The sequence below is a fragment of the Protopterus annectens genome, chromosome 2.part1 (genome assembly GCF_019279795.1).
Source record: "Protopterus annectens isolate FY-2018-M chromosome 2.part1, PAN1.0, whole genome shotgun sequence".
Classification (NCBI taxonomy): Eukaryota; Metazoa; Chordata; order Ceratodontiformes; family Protopteridae; genus Protopterus; species Protopterus annectens.
The window spans coordinates 769,483,141-769,499,671 of record NC_056729.1 but is presented as its reverse complement, the minus strand read 5'-3'; the positions used below and the strand labels follow the sequence as shown (position 1 = coordinate 769,499,671).

At 43.2% G+C, this 16,531-nt stretch overlaps 1 protein-coding gene across 1 annotated transcript in view; it reads right to left on the bottom strand.

The window, feature by feature from the left end:
- Positions 1-16,531, bottom strand: part of TMEM165 (transmembrane protein 165) — a 321,260-nt gene that overhangs the window by 63,796 nt on the left and 240,933 nt on the right. Inside the window, exon 4 of the mRNA XM_044062476.1 lies at positions 3,263-3,442. Coding sequence (XP_043918411.1) covers positions 3,263-3,442 — 180 coding nt within the window. The remainder of the gene's footprint in view (positions 1-3,262; positions 3,443-16,531) is intronic.

Sequence of the window (16,531 nt, the reverse complement as noted above, 5' to 3'; positions counted from 1 at the left end):
ACTAATTTATGGGAGGACTCCCAAAGGCTACAGGTTGTGAGGTTGACTACCTGAGGGCCGCTGGGACAGCAAGTTCTGTTAAAACAGCAGCAGTAAAATCTGCCCTTTTCCTGGCTACAGTGCCCAAATGTTAATGTTTGGTAAAGGTGTGGACAGATCAGGTTGCAGCTTTCAAGATGATCAGAGTAGGGATGCGATAAGGAAGGCAATGGTGACTGTCCTGTGCACCTTCACACATGCTGGTAGTTGCTTTCCATGATGAGTACAGCTTATGGTAATACAATCAGCGCTCCATTTTGAAACAGCATTTGGAGACAAGCTTGACGTTTCCTTCTGCAAAAGCCAATAAAAAACATTCAGCTCTATTTGGAGACTTGTGTTTTGTTAAGGTAATAGCTGATGTTAGTATGCAGCCAGTGAATGCAGGATTTATTCAGCTTTACTTTGTGGGTGGATTAGTCTGGTATAATAAGAACTCAAACTATCTTAGGCATGAGAGAAGGGCAACTTTTCAGGGTTAACTTTGTCCCCATGGAATACAGTGAAGGGTTCTTTGCACATCAGTGCTTGTAGTTCTGACACTTGCCTGGCTGAGGTGACTGCTATCAGCAAGTTGGTCGCCCGGGTGAGCATTGCTATCAGCAGATTCTCTCCCAGGTGAGCATTTTTAAAAAGGCAGATGTGGCTGGCTCAAAAGCTGGCATGGTAAGTTTTTCCAAAAATACAATTCAAGTCCCAAGAGGGAATGTACAGTTGTATAAGTTGAACTTCCCATAACAGTAGATGTTTGACTGATCACTGCTAAAGTAACCTTCGCTGCATAGTTTATATCCTGCCAAGGATGTAACAGCTGGCCAGCTTCCAAAGCTTCAGGGCACGTTCTAAGCACACAAGCTATCATGCAGCTTGCCGAGTTGACTAATAGACAATTTTGGGTGCGAAGCCATTGAAAACTTTCTTGCCAGCAAAGAGAGGGAGGCTGATACTGAAAGGTCTATGCTGCAAACAGCAAAAAAAAAAAAAAAAAAATACGATTGTCCACACCTGGCGTAAAAAGCACACCAAAAACAAGGGGGTGGTGAGAGGGAGTGGCTACTGCAGCAGTGATCATTCAAACATCTACTGTTATGTTAAGTTCAACTTACACAATTGTACTCTGCCCACGACATTGATCAATGCTGCAGTAGCCTTAGCTATACAAGTAGATTAACATAGCTAACTACATTTGCAAGGTGGAAGGAGAAGATCTCAGGAACTACTGAAGAACGATCCTAGCAAAGCATGATTTGGACCTAGAGAAGGAATCATTCGTACAGGATTTTGTAAAATTATGCACAGAGGGCCAAGAAGCATCTTCTAGAATATTTTGAGAATCCAACCCTTACCAAAAAAAGCCACAGATGAAGCCAAGACCCTGGTACAGTGGGCCTTCACCCTGTCTGGAACAGATTTGTTATGGTGAGTATAACAAAGTAATAGCTTTAGACACCCATTTGAAAATGGTCTACTTTGACACGGACACAGGTTGCCCCTTCTTGTTACCTTCACAAGAAAAACAATTAATCCGAAGATATGGAATTAAAGTTACTCCCCCCTCTGCCGGGGGCTGCCTGCAGAAGCTTCCTAGCCAAAATTTTGGGATTTTTGAAACTAAAGCTTATTCCCCACTTTCTGATTTCAGAAGATCATCCACTGTGGGGTTGAAAAGCATATGCCGACTGCAGACAGGATCTCGTCTTCTTGTTCACTCCTGGAGAGAGTTTCCTTTACTTTCGGTCTGAACAGGGTTGAACCATCAAAGGGGCATTAATAAGGGACACCTTGAAGCTTTCCACAAAGTTGCATTGCAATGATGTTCTCACTGACAGTATGCTACAAAAGGAACACTAACTTCTGTTAAATGTTTCCAGCTAGCTTGTCTTTTAATATGTTTTCAAGTAGATCATCTGTTAGTGACCACAGCACCATTGCTGTATTTCTCCCAATTCAAAATCTGGTGGTGTCAGGTGACTATAAATGTAGTCACAGGCCAGAAAGTTAGTCAGTTTTTTCTGACACTTTTCATATAACCTGTACTAGTGAGACGAGTTAGTAATTAGCTGCTGAGCATGTGGGGGGGGGGGGGGTGTAGTAATAGTGCCAGAATTGACTTTTTTTCTCATACACATTGCCCATGAGAATCCAGACCAGTTAGTGTTATTAACAGTAATGCTAGGTGTTTTCATACAAGCCTAGTACTCGCTGAGAAAAACGCATTCTGAATTGGTACACAGTGGTTTAAATTAACTGAAAGAAATTTGCAGACAGTGATGCATTCAAGCTCATACAGAATAGGTTTACTGCCCCCCATGTGCTCCTGACCTAATGAAGGCAGCAAACTTTGGAAGTATAGTGATTTCTTGTGTTTCTGTCTCGCACAAAGACACAGTCCCCCCCATGAGTCTGTTGAACTCCTACTCAGCAAACAAATGCTGGTTGTATTAATCTGCCTGAATAAACATACCCAAGCCTCAAAACATCTCTTTTTACCATGGGGTCAAAATGACGTAAACACCTCCGTTTCAAATATCCCTTTGTAGCATGGGGTACAAATGAATTAAGAAGGCCTCATTCCTTTTGTAGAAAAGGCCATATGATTTCATTTATTTTGTTTTAGCCCCTGGCACAAGGACTGCTGCCTTGGCCAATCACCTGTGATCAGTAGTGGGACTGGGTCACAACAGCAAATATGCTCAATGCATATCACAGGCTATTATGCATAACACCTGAAAGCAGGTCTACAATGCTGATTGGCCATACTACTCAATTTCCGGTTTAATTTTGGCTTTTCTTTTAATTACAGAGCAACCTATTACAATAATTCAGCAATTCACAGTGTAACTAAACATTTGAATTGTTTTATTTATTTTCTGCCACTTTGTGGGGAAAATAAAAACAGTGACTCAACCACCAATACAGTGGGACTGTTACAGCATGAAAAAAAGCACACCTGCAGTAACTTTCTACTTTTCCATGACTTTTGAAGTACAGAATGTGGACTTACTATTAATGATTTAAACATACAAACAAACATCAAGAAAACTGACAAATAAAAAATACACTTCTAATCAGTCTGCCTCAGCATCATTTTTTCCACTGCTACTTTGATAAAACAATTCTAACAATTTAATGCACTGCATTGGTACATGCACTATACAATATACAAAAATGCTGTTACTAATATGAATTTTCTTTTCTGGTTAAGTAGAGTTTTAGCACATACCTCTCTTGCTGCCAAAACAATTGTTGTTAGCTGGGATCGATCACCCCACTCTGCTAGAAAAGTCAAAGTAAATGCCTGAATAAATATTGGCGAAATGAAGTACACCCATCTCCTCTGGGCTGTTGTTCCAGTCCCAGCTTCAATGTCTCCTGGGCCATTTAACAGTTTCGACCTCTGAAGCTTAAAAACAAAACATAAAAAAAGGCACATTTTTTTTCTATTCTCCTTTAACTGCCAAAGTTTATACTGACAAAGTAGACAGCTTTAATGATACTGGCCTTGAGATTCTTTTAATTTTTGATTCCAGCAGTGACAGTACCACAACTTCAAAGATGCTCACACATGACAGGAACAATGAAGAGGAAGCAACAAAGCTGTTAAAGGCTTCTGCTGATCTTACCTCTGCATAGGAATTATACTTGGGGAAATCCACTACTCTCTTGCACTGCTCTTCAAACTCTCCATTAGTACCTATATTTGGAGAGGGTATATTCCCTCCAGCATATACTGGTGTCTTTACTTCTATGTTAGACAGTTAGTGCTCCCCAATTCAGTTCTGAACTAGTTTAAGAGAACAGCATCACTTGGGGGGAGGGGGGGGGGCAGTATTCTGGGTTAACAACTTAAAATTTTACTTACTAGGGCAGACCAGGACCTGAAATAGACAGGTTGACACCGAATAAGCAGGCCAAATGGCAGGGAAAGAAGGAAAAAAAAAAAAAAAAAAAACATGCAAGGTCTTCAAAGTACCCAAGATGGCGAGTATTCACATGTTGTCTGTAACGTCTTAACAAAAAAGGAAAAATGGCCCTCTGCAGTACATTTATACTTGTGAAAAATCATAGAGAAATTCAAAGAAACTAATTTGTGTGAGGATGTCTTCAGGAACTCCTCACATGACTCGATGCCTAGGGTGACAACAAATGATCGGATGGAAGTAAAGTAAGTGTCAGTTATGACCACAAGCACTGAAGACAGGCATCTTCAGTGTAGCACAGACCAGCTATGGGTATGCTACTCAACTGATGGCAGAACACACAGTAATGTGCCAATTACACAGATGGTCTGTTCAGTCACAGAAAAAAATGTTCTTCCTGGTGTTAAAACCGAAACAGTTTGGTCTGCCTTCTCTATTCCACTGACTCTTCAGAAAAATCTTAACTATGCGCAGACACACAAAATGTACAGAATAGGACCACACATTTTGTGAAGTACCAGAAAACAATAGACTGATTAAAAAAACACTGAAAAAAATTAGTAGAACGATACATTTGATCTCAACGGAGATGTGATCCATACAAAAACATTCCTTACACATTAATGTCTTCAGCTTGTAATCCAGTGGGCTAAGGCATTCATTGTGTGATGTTAAGTTATCAGGACATGAATTAACTATGCCAAGCCCACTGGTACAAAGGGTTAAGAAGGCCACATGAAAGTGAAGAAAAAATAAATATGCAACTAGGATAGTCAAGTACTGTGAAAGAGATTAGAAAGGTGCTTTCTGCAATAACTGAGGTACACTTTTAGACTTGTGAACTGGGCAGCATGGAACAATGTGACAAAACAAAATTAGAATCTCTTTAACCTTGCCTTGTACTTAAGCTAGCCCTACTGAAATGCTTCCCGCTTGCATAAAGAACCTCCACCACCTTTGCTAAAAAGTCTTTACTCAAAAGGAAGACAGCCCTCAAATCTCTAATCAAAATGGAGTTCTGTAACTATATGAGATCACAAGACCAAGAACCATAATCATCTTGGGCATGTCAAGGTGATGCAGACAAGCCTAAGCTTGTTTGTTTGAACTTCACTGAGACTGAAGGGAGAGAATGTATAGCTGAAAAGGCTTTTTCAAGGTCAGACCGAACTGATTCACTACCCATGTGTTCCTGGCCTAATGAAGGCAGCAAGCTTTGGAAGCATCAAGATTTCTCTTGAGAAAAACTGACTGGCTGTTGGTTGTCTCACCATGGAGATGAAAGACTAAATAATGCAAGCCTGTGATCTAACAGTGGACTGGTGACTCTACTTAAGAGTCGCAAGAAGATATTTATCACACCGGAAATGTGCACTTTACTAGACACATGCTGTATCTAACCGCTCACTCACTCCCAAACTCTTTTACTTCTTCACAAAGCAGGGTACAGTCACCCCCATTCTTCCAGGTACCAGCACCACCTGGTGGTTTGAAAACATACTATCAAGTGCTCTGTGTTCACAAAGAGTTCTAGAGCTTGAACTTGACCTCCAGTGTGATTTCCAAATCTTGGTGTGCTGCAGGCATCAATCATGTACACCACCACCATACAGTACTCCTCTAGCAATAGTGACACAGATGCTTGGAGTGCAGGGCATTTTTTTTCAAGGGCAACAAATCTGTGTGAAAAGGTTAACCCACTAGGTCTTATTTACAAGAAGCAAAGCAATAAGCCAGTTGTTGTTCCTATGAAGCCTCTGAGCTACTTCTTCACAAGACTGCAAGTACGTACTTGAGAATGCTTCACACCGACTGCTGATTCCCCTACCCAGGTATGACCAATCAGCAGTAAAAGTGAAGGTGTGGGAGAGAACCAGAGGCTTTTTGAAGCTGGCCAGTTGTGATGTAGCCTAAAGTCTACTTTAGCAGTGAGAATGATGACAATCCATAGTTATTACTGGGTGCAAGACGGGGAGTAGAACCTCTCTACCTGTCCAAATAAGCACCCTTCTCCAATGCCCTTCTGACTACAGCAAACATATCCTAGAAAAAAACACCTGATCTGGCACTGAAGGACAATATGGAGACCAATGTCAATAAATGGTTCATGCAGACCAGGTCTTGGAATCAAAGCATCCCAGGCAACAGCTCTTCAGATTGGGACTAACCTGGAGAAAGAGTCTCCCATGAGATGTCTTTATACAAGGAATACATAGCCAGTGCTGCTGAAGAAGAAAGAATGAAGCCACAGTTCTGTTAAGTAGCTTTAGCAGGTGGAGACCCAGAGGACAGGGAGGCCAGCTGATTTCAAATAGCATTCTCTGGTGACTAGGAGGCTTCATCTTATGCAATGTAGGAGCCAGCACAAGAAAGAAGCCTCAACCTTTCTCTATGACTAGACTTGATGTAGCAAAAACACTCACCAGATTCCAGACAAAAAGGTTGTCTAACTCATCTGCACCATGACAAAACCTACACCTGGCAACATACAATCCAATCCATTTTCAAGTGCTGTATATTAAAAGCGCCTCCTACTGTAGAGTACTCGCAAAAATGAGGAAAAAATACAATCTTGCCCGGAACCTACAATTGAACACACTCTATGCCGGATAAATAGTTGGGAATTTCACAGACAAACAAATACAGAAGAGCAACAGATCCCCTGTTAAGATAGTCTATGGCATAAGACTCCTTTTAGTAAACAGGATAGTCAAGTAATTAGTCTCTGGGACCTACGGTTCCTATCAGAATGATAAAAAATCAAAATCTCGAACGCTCGGATGAGCGAAAACGCAGGTAATTGAAATCGATATTGTGAGATTGCGGTACAGTGCAGATCGGAACATTTGCCCTTTCCCCACTGTAGTGCGATCTCGGAGTTGGAATACATTTTTGGGGGGCGCAGCCCCCCACAATAGCAATTTTGATTACCTGTGTTTTCGCTCATCTGAGCGTTTGAGATTTTGATTTTTCGTCTATGTAATATAGACCTGGGACCTACAGTAGACAAGATAAATGATAAAGGAATTTGTCTAAGGATGCTTCTCTAAAGGGTTAACACTCTTTGGAGAACAGTCTACATTTCTGTGGGCAAATGCATCAAAACCTGGATGACAAAGTATCCCTAGGACAGGTTTCACAGGGAGTCAAGCAGGACTCTACTTCAGCCTGACTTGGACAGGAAAAGAAAGCTTCCTGGATGAAGTGAAGGTAATAAAGGTTACAACTAAGTAGTCATCATCATCCTAAGGCTTTTACCAAAAGAAGGCTCCACAGGAAGCAGAACTTAAGGAAAATGACTTGTCGCAAAGTCTTCATTTCACTGGTCAATGATGATTCTGCTGACTCCCAACTTTAAAAGCTAATTGCTGCTCATAGGGGATAGGAGTATGCTTATCTTGAATACATTACAATTAGTCAAATGGAAGGTGAGCAATGAAAAGGGTGCATGCACAAAAGGTGGAAAGTTAGTTATAGTACATTTGGGCAAGGCGCACACTAAAAGAACAGCTGTGTAAGTAAATGCAGTAAAAGATGATGTTCAAACAGAATACTGGCACAGTAGCCTTACCTAAACAGGTTATATCCTGCCTAGGATATAATGGCCACCCTGTGGCTGTTACATCCCAGGCAGAATATAATCCATATAGCCACGGTAAGTTCACTAGTGATCTAATGATGAACACAGTACAGTTACATAAGTAAACTTACCACAATACTAGATGTTCAAGTACATCACTCCTGTAGTTACCTTAGCTATAGGAGTTGTATTCTACCTAGGATATAACCCACACAGCTATGGCTACTGCAGCAGTAATCCACTGATGAACATCAGCCAATCTTCAAATACAGGTCATTGCAGTAGCAAAACATAACATACATTTACTCACCAGTTAAGTTGTGCTAGTCTGGTAATTTTTCCATAGCTGTCCAATTCTTTTGTCAAGGTTAAAGCTGGTCTTGTGTTAACAATGTTTGACCACTGTGTGGTATTGTCAGGCTCCCACACAGGTATTAGTGGTAAACTCTAGCTGACAAAGTAGCAGAGGTGTAAACTTTTTTACCCCATCTCTCTAAGGACCTGGATTCCCTTTCAGAGGGGAGGGGGTTTTTAGAAGAAGTAGCTGCTACAGCTTTAGGGCCCTGGGAGATAGTCTCTGGATCTGCAAAAGGGGCCTTATATAAGTGGTGATGAGTGTCCGGGACCCTGTAGTACCTATCTGGTTTAGCAGGAGCCGGAGGTAAAGTATCAGGAGAAGTGCAAGCATCATTAAATGCATCATCAACAACAGATAGAACTGGAGGAATAGCTAAAGGCCTATGCTGTGGTAAGTGTAGAAAGGTCCTAAGCCTTTTTCTTGAGTCTGAGAAGTCTTGGCCCTGCCACTGAAATTGTTCCCTCATAGCATGCAAGGTTTCCCTAAAGGAAAATTCCTCAGGAGGAGAGGCTGAAGGGATGGACTCCTCAGCATCGGAGTCCTTGAAAGGAGAATAAGAAGCCTCAGGAGGATCTGAATGTTCTGAATCATCAGAAGAATCATCTGTGGATACTGGCTCAGGGGGCTCTGCTCTAGGCCTCTTTTCTGGAGGAGGGAGAGAGGCCCTGTCTGGATGAGGCTGGGATCCACGGATTAAAGTGATGAGATCCTGTGCCAAAGAAAGCATATGGGAGCTGGTGCTGGGCCTGTGAGAGGGGGGCTTGGCAGGCACAGGTTTGGAAGTTTTGGCTGCTTTAGCCCTGGCAAAGGCCTTAATAGACATAGCTGGAGGAGGCCTAGCAGCTCCACGTGCAGGAGTAGAAATATCTAGTGGAATGGTGTCTGATAAATCCTGTGAAATCGCAACAGAAGGCTGGATTTCAGAAGCCGTTTCTACCAGAATAGAAGAGGCCTCGGTAGAAGGCAAGTTATCGGCTGAAGAAAGAACCGCTTGCTCGGTTTCAGCCGAAACCGAGACACTCGTGGATTGCTTAACCGCGGTTTCAGCCGAAACCGCGGACCGCGAGTGTCGGTCCTTTTCTTTGCGTTTTTTAGTTATTTGCGTAGTCGGAGGATCCGACGGCATAATGTAGGCAAAATCGGAGCCGAAAATCTGTTCAGCAAAGTCCGAGCGACGTCTAAGCGTCCGCCGGTTAAAAGAAGCACAGGCTAGACAAGCTGCTATGTCGTGGTCTGGGCCTAAACAATGTATGCAATAGGAGTGGAAATCTTTATGAGGTATTTGTTTCCCACAAGATAAACAGTTATTAACTTTCTCTGACATCGGCTGAGGCAAGAAAGAGTCCCAACGGGGTACTTAGCTTTATAGAAGTCTTCGAAGTAGTATTCGGTAGTAGTAATCTATGGATCTGACCGACCGGCACTTGCGAACAGCTTCTGCTTCGGGCGCCACGCGGCAAGAAAGACTGAGGAAAATGGCGTCGGCTGATGCCTTTATACCCGAATAACTGCCGCAATGACGTCGGGTGAAGTGCGACACCAGCCGAAGCCAGACCCAGACTTTGGAATCCGGCCGACCGAAGGGCTGCCTGACGACAGGACAACCCATTTGTAAGGACTGCAGATGCATCCTTGAAGGACATCTTGGTAGGATAGTGAAACAGTGGTACACAAAAGCTTGGAAAGCATTCCAAGCTACTTCCTCTAGTATGTTCCAAGTGAAAACATTCTTATGCTGAAGTGACAGCTACAGCTATTTTACATTAAGCCTGAACAGTGCCATTTGAGTATTTTTGTTGTGCTGTCCATTAGCTCAAAATGTTAAGCAATAAGCAAATGTGAATGTTTCACGGATGTGCGTAGGTTTGAATCTCTGTGAAGACTGTCTCCCCTACATTTCTGAATACCGGCCAAAAAACTTATTCCACCCTCCCCCTTAGAACTTTTTTTAGGCAACACCAAATTGAAAAAACCTACCGACATAACAAATGAAACCCAAAGATGTTACTGCTCAATGCTAGCAGCTTAAACAAGAAACTCTACACCTTACAAGCTCTCCTCACTTAGGATAATACAGACATCTCTGCAGTTACTGAAACAGGGTTTAAATCCAGAGAAAGTACTCCAACAGTATAAGGCTTTAGTGCCTTCCACACATTTACACCATTAGCTGCACAGACAGGGAGAAAAGGTGAAGGAGTCTCAAGCTACATTAGCAACAAGCATATAGATTGATTAGTTAAAAAAGACAATGCCCTGGAATTTTTCCGCATGCAAATAACCACAAAGTCTCATACCATATCCTACTGATCTAAAGGTCACCCTCTATATCCCCAAGAATCCCATAGCTCATATCTAAATATACTGGAGACACTCACCATTAAACCAACTACCCTTATCATGGGATACTATTGCTCTATAGTCTGAGAAACATGCACTGCCTCATATTCACAGGTACAACAATTACTATACTTTAAACACCAAATACCCTTGTCCAGATAATGCACACACCCACCAGATGTTCAACCATACTGGACTTGGGACCCATCAATATGGGAGACAGCTGCACCCCCACCCCCACCCCATGTCACATACTCACTGGCGAGGTTGGACCACAAAGCTGTCTCCTTCAAAATAAAAATAAACTCAATTACCCCAGCAAACCTTGTAACAGTTAGAAACTAAAGTGGAAGGAGTTCCACATCAACAAAAGTACAGTTGTGTACCTACAATAATGTAGATGTTAAAAGAGTGTATTCACTGCTGCAGTCATTACTCTTGGGTTATCCTGCTGGCAGGCTACCCGCAGTCGGCCTGAATTCCAAAGTCCTGGTCTGGCATCGGTTGTTGTCGCCTCTTCCTTGACGTCAGTGCGCCAGGGGTATAAAAGATGCAGCCAACGCCATTTTCTTCAGTTTTTCTTGCCCCAGATGTCAGGTGCCCCCAAAAGGGTAGGCTAAATATATTATGCCAATAAACATACATGCACTAAAGTAACATTTCCTTCATCTACAAGCAAATACACCACATAGGTTGTATAGAAAAGAGAAGTACAGATAAACCCCAGCAAAAGAAAGGGGGATGGTGGGAGGATAACCTGGACTGCAACAGTGAATTCACTCTAACATCTACATTTATGGTAGGTACACAACTGTACTATGTTCATAGTGTTTCACTGCTGCAGTCATTACTCTTGGGTTGAATCCCAAAGCTGAGGATGGGTGGCTGGGCTAAGTAGGATTAGGAGAGGCTGTGAGGCCCTGCAGAACTGCAGTGGCAAAGCCCGCTCTGGATTTAGAGTAAAGAGGTAAGTGGTAGTGCTTTGTAAAGGTGTGCACTGAACTCCAAGGTGCAGCCTCTAAGATGTCTTTGGTTGGTACTCCTCTGAGGAAGGCTGCTGAAGTGGCTGCTGCTCTGGAGGAAGGAGGCCTAATGCCCTTAGGCACTGATTTGCCATGCTGTGAATAGCAGAAATGAATACAATGACCATTTAGAAATAGTCTGTTTTGAGATCGCCTTTCCTTGTGATCCTGCAGCATATGCCACTAAAAGTTGCTCAGTCTTTCTGAAAGCTTTAGTTCTGTCCAAGTAGAAGCGTAGCTGTCTGTGTATCTCCAAAGAATGCAGAATTTTCTCACCTTTGTTCTGTGGGTTTGGATAAAAGGTAGGCAAGTGAATGGTTTGGTTAAGGGCCACACTGGACACCACCTTAGGCATAAATGTAGGGTTTGTCCTCAGAGAAACCCTGTCTGGATGAAAAATGATAAAAGGTTCCACAGCCATGAGTGCTTGTAACTCAGAGACTCATCTTGCAGAGGTTATTGCTAGGAGCAGAGCTGTTTTCCAGGATAAGAATTTTATATCAGCTGTTGAGGCTGGCTCAAAAGGAGGCAGTGTGAGTTCTTCCAAAACATAACTGAGGTCTCATGCAGGTATTGGCGCTCTCCTTGGAGGCCTGATGTTTTTGGCTCCTCTGAGGTACTGCCTGATTAAAGGATGAGAAAAAATAGTATCGTAATGGGCTGAAATGGCAGAGGCATGAATCTTAATTGAAGAAAAGGAAAGGCCTTTGTCCAGCATCTCAGTTAAGTATTGTAAAATCTGAGGAATATTTGGTATCTGTGTGTCAATGCCTTGTTCCTGGTTCCAAGCACAGAATCTCTTCCATTTTTCTGAATAAGATTTTCTGGTACTGGGCCTCCTGGCCTCCAAGATAACATCCATAACAGCTTTTGAAAGAGAAGTGTTCTGAATGGCTACATTATCCGCCATGCTGCCAGATTTAGGGTCCTGAGTTGGCTGTGCAGGAACTGATTGTTTTGTTGGGTCAGTAAGTGAGAAGTTTGAGGCAATGTCCATGCTGGAGTATGAGACAAGTTCTTTAGGATTTGGTACCAGTGCTGGCGGTGCTAGTCTGGGGCAATCAGTATCATTTTTGGCTTCTCTTGTCTGACCTTTATGAGTACCTTGGGAAGGACAGGAAGTGGAGGAAAGGCATATACTGTTAGGTTTTTCCAGCTGAAGGATAGGGCATCCACTTTCCATGCTTGTTTGTGATAAATCCTTGTGCAAAATCTCTGTAATTGGTAGTTGTGAGGGGAGGCAAATAGATCTATGTCTGGGCATCCCAATTTCTTTGCTATCATGATGAAGACTTGAGGATCCAGTTTCCATTTGTGGGGATCCATGAGGTTTCTGCTTAGTTCGTCTGCCAGAGTATTCATTTTTCCTGGCAGGAATTGTGCTTGCAGTTGAACATGGTAAGTCAATGCTGTGTCCCACAAAGTCATTGCTTGTCTGCAGAGGAGGTAGGAATGTGTGTCCCTCTGCTTGTTCATGTACCACATGACTGTAGTATTGTCCATCTTTATCAGTAGTTGTCCTGGATGAAGCCGATACTTGAAAGCTGTCAGGGCATTCTGAACAGCTAGCATCTCTTTTTGACTGATATGAAGATGCATCTGGTTTGCGGGCCATGTGCCCTGAATAAATTTTCCTGCCATGTGGGCCCCCCAGGCATAATCTGATGCATCCGTTGTGAGTGTCTGCCTGGCTGTGCGGTAGAGTGAATGGCAGACCCTTGTTGTGGTGACAGGCCTGTGCCCACCATCGATGAGGGCAACTAATGTTTCCAGGCTGTGGCAATGCTGTGTCCAAACACTTTTTAGATACCATTGTAGTTTCCTCATATGCAGTCTGGCATATGGAATTAGCAGAATGCCATGAAGCCCAAGGCCTGCAGGATTTTCCTTGCAGATAACTGGGTCTTTGTTGCCAACGTTTTGAAGTATGAAGTCAGTTGCCTTTGTTTGTCTGGCGTGAGATAAGCCATCTGGGTAGTTGTATTTAAGCTTGCACCCAGGAATATTATCTCTTGAGAGGGTACTAGTTTTGATTTCTTTTCGTTTACTGTGTATCCTAGGCAAATTAGTAATCTGTTTACAAACGCCAGATGCTTTAGAAGAATGTCTTTGTTCTCTGCTTGAATTAGGCAGTCGTCCAAGTAAGGATATATTTGAATTCCTCTTTGTCTGCAAAATGCAATTACTGGTGCCAGGCATTTTGTGAAGACCCTGGGCGCAGTAGATAAGCCAAAGGGAAGTGCAGAGAATTGGTAGTGCACTGAGCCAGCTATGAATCTGAGGCATCTTCTGCATGATTGTCTGATTGGAACATGCAGGTACGCCTCTTTTAGGTCCAAAGTTACGAGCAAAGCCTTCTTGCCCAGCATGGGCAGTAGCTGCTGCAGTCTCAACATATTGAATTTTGGAACATCCAGAAACGTGTTTAGTACAGACAGGTCCAGTATTGGTCTCCAGGCTTTGTCCTTTCTGGGCACCAAGAAAAGCCTCGAGTAAAATCCTTGTCCCTGCTCTTGCTGTGGTACTTGTTGAATAGCCCTCATGTCCATAAGGGATGCAATTTGTTTTTGTGCCTCTGCCCATTGATTGTGTGGCAGGTCTGGCATACCTTTTGCCCGTGGCAGGGTGTGACAGTGGTACCTGCTGCCCTGGGACACTATGCTCAAGACCCATTTGTCCTGGGTAATCATTTGCCAATTTGGAGAAAAAAGTGCTAGTTTTCCCCCCAAGGGGGCTGCCAAAAGATAAGTGCTTGGATCTGGTAGAGGAAAGTCATTGGGACTGTTTCCTGTATGGTTGTGATTTGTCTTCTCTGCTTTTGGAGGTAGGAGCACCCCATTGTTTAGGCCTGTATGAGCCTTGGGGCTGAGATCTACCTCTGGGACGTCTGTATCTGCCTCTTTGTGGCCTGTCTGACAAGGACCAATTCTTTGAAGGCCAGTTCCTGCTAAATCTGGGTGGCTGTACCTGTAGGAAATCCTTAACCATCTGCATGGATTTTGCTTTATCTTCCATTTTCTTCAACACCTCTTCTGCCTTCGCACCAAAGTATCGTAGTAATGGAGCATCTAATAATTTTGCTTTAACATGATCAGACAGATTCTGTTCATTTAACCAAGCATGGCTTCTAATGACAGAACCTGTAACAGCAGCCCTGCAAGAGGCCTCCAGTGAATCATAACCACATTGCAAAGTATGCTTTCCCACTTGTTCATCTGCATGCAATAAATCCTGCATTTCCTTGTTCTCAGAACATTCAGAATTTGTCAAAATTTTGTTTAAGCAGTGACATTAAGTATTGCTGATATTTAAGCATATGAAAATGACAATTTAAAGCCCTTACAGCCAAGGTAGCAAAAGTGTAAACTTTTTTCCCCCCATCTGTCCAGTGCCATAGAATCCCTATCAGAGGGGACAGTTTTTTTTTTGCAGTGGAAGCTTTGACCCCTTTGGGACCCTGAGATATAGTTTCTGGGTCAGCAGTGGGGTTTTTATATAGAAATTTATGAGTGTCTGGGACCTTGTAGTACCTGTTTGGCTTAGCAGATGCAGGGGGTAAAGAGTCAGGAGACAGGCTGGACTCTGAAAAAACATCATCTACAATGTCTAGAACAGGTGGAATAGCAAGAGGTCTTTGCTGATGTAGTAAAAGAAAGTCTCAAAGCCTTTTCTTAGATTCTGAGTAATCTTGGCTCTCCCAGTGAAAATGCTCCCTCATGGTATGCAGGGTTTCCCCAAAAGAATAATCCTCAGGTGGAGAGGCTGAAGGAATGGATTCTTCAGCATCAGAATCCTCGTAGGGAGGAAAGGAGTATCCCTGTTCAGAAGAGGAATCAGATGAAATTGAAACCTGATCAGAAGAATCATATTCTGTCTCTTGCCTAGGCCTCTTATCAGGAGAGGGATGGGAACCCCTGATCAAAGTAATTAGGTCTTCGGCCATTTTAAGCATCTGTTTTTTAGGCATGGAAGTCAGAGTAGGAGAATGCTGTACTTGTTTCTTTGTCTTTAGAACTGCTTTAGTCTTTGCCTTTGAAGCTGAAGATGGCTTAACATATAGCTGTGTAGGTCTGAAGACACCCTCAGAAGCCGATGCCTGCTCTGGACTCATCTGAGGGAATGATTTCTGAGTGTCCAATACCTTGAGTATCCAGAGGCCCAGTCGGTTCCATGTGGGAGTCGGAAGCGGCCTGTAGCTCTGAGGTAGCGGGCATCAGGGGCTGCGAAAGCACCTCACTGAGAACCGGCGACTGGCCTAGCAGAGGCCTTATCGTCGGTTTTGGACCTTGGATGCCTATCCTTTTCCTTGTCCTTGCGTTTTTTGTAAACTCCGGTCGTCGGCTGTTCAGACGGCATTATATAGTTAAATCTTCGGCCAAAGTAATGAAATGCAAAATCGAACTGATGCTTAATAGTGCGTTGGTTAAATCTAGCACAAAACCGACAGCCAGCAACGTCGTGGTCAGGGCCTAGGCAAGGAATACAGTAAGAATGAAAATCCTTATGAGGTACTTGCTTCCCACAAGAATTACAATTGTTAACTTTTTCTGACATAGGTTGGGAGCAAGAAAAAAGTTTCCCCAACGGGGTACTTAGCTTTAATGAAGACTTTGGTTCTGAAATTCGGATTTGAAAATCCCAGGAGTCGGCCAACCGGCACTTGCGAACTGCTTCTGCTTCGGGCACCGCGTTGCAAGAAAGACTGAAGAAAATGGTGTCGGCTGCATCTTTTATACCCCTGGCGCACTGACCTCAGGGAAGAGGCGACAGCAACTGACTCCGGACCAGGACTTTGGAATTCAGGCCGACTGCGGGTAGCCTGCCAGCAGGATAACCCAAGAGTAATGACTGCAACAGTGAAACACGATGAACATCTACCCACTACCCTAGTAGAATACAAACAGCTCAGAAATTCCGTAAAAAACTAACTAGAGAGACTGGAAATCCTACTACACCAAACTCCAATCAGCACACTCCTCCAACCCTAAACAATTCTAGAATACTATCCCCTCTCTCCTCCATCCCAGAATCAAAGACAACCCCTACCCCAACCCAAATCTCTCTGAACTTGATACCGCCACATTATTAAATTCCTTCTTTGTGGACTGTATAGCTGAACTAACTACCTCCTTCACCAACATTCTACCCAGCTCTCTCTCCCCCACCCTCATTACATCCTTCTGACAGCATACAACAGCCATCCTCCTTGAAATCCAACCCTGTTCCCATAAGCATCATAAAAAACTCCTATACCAACTAAAACCTTTCTCTT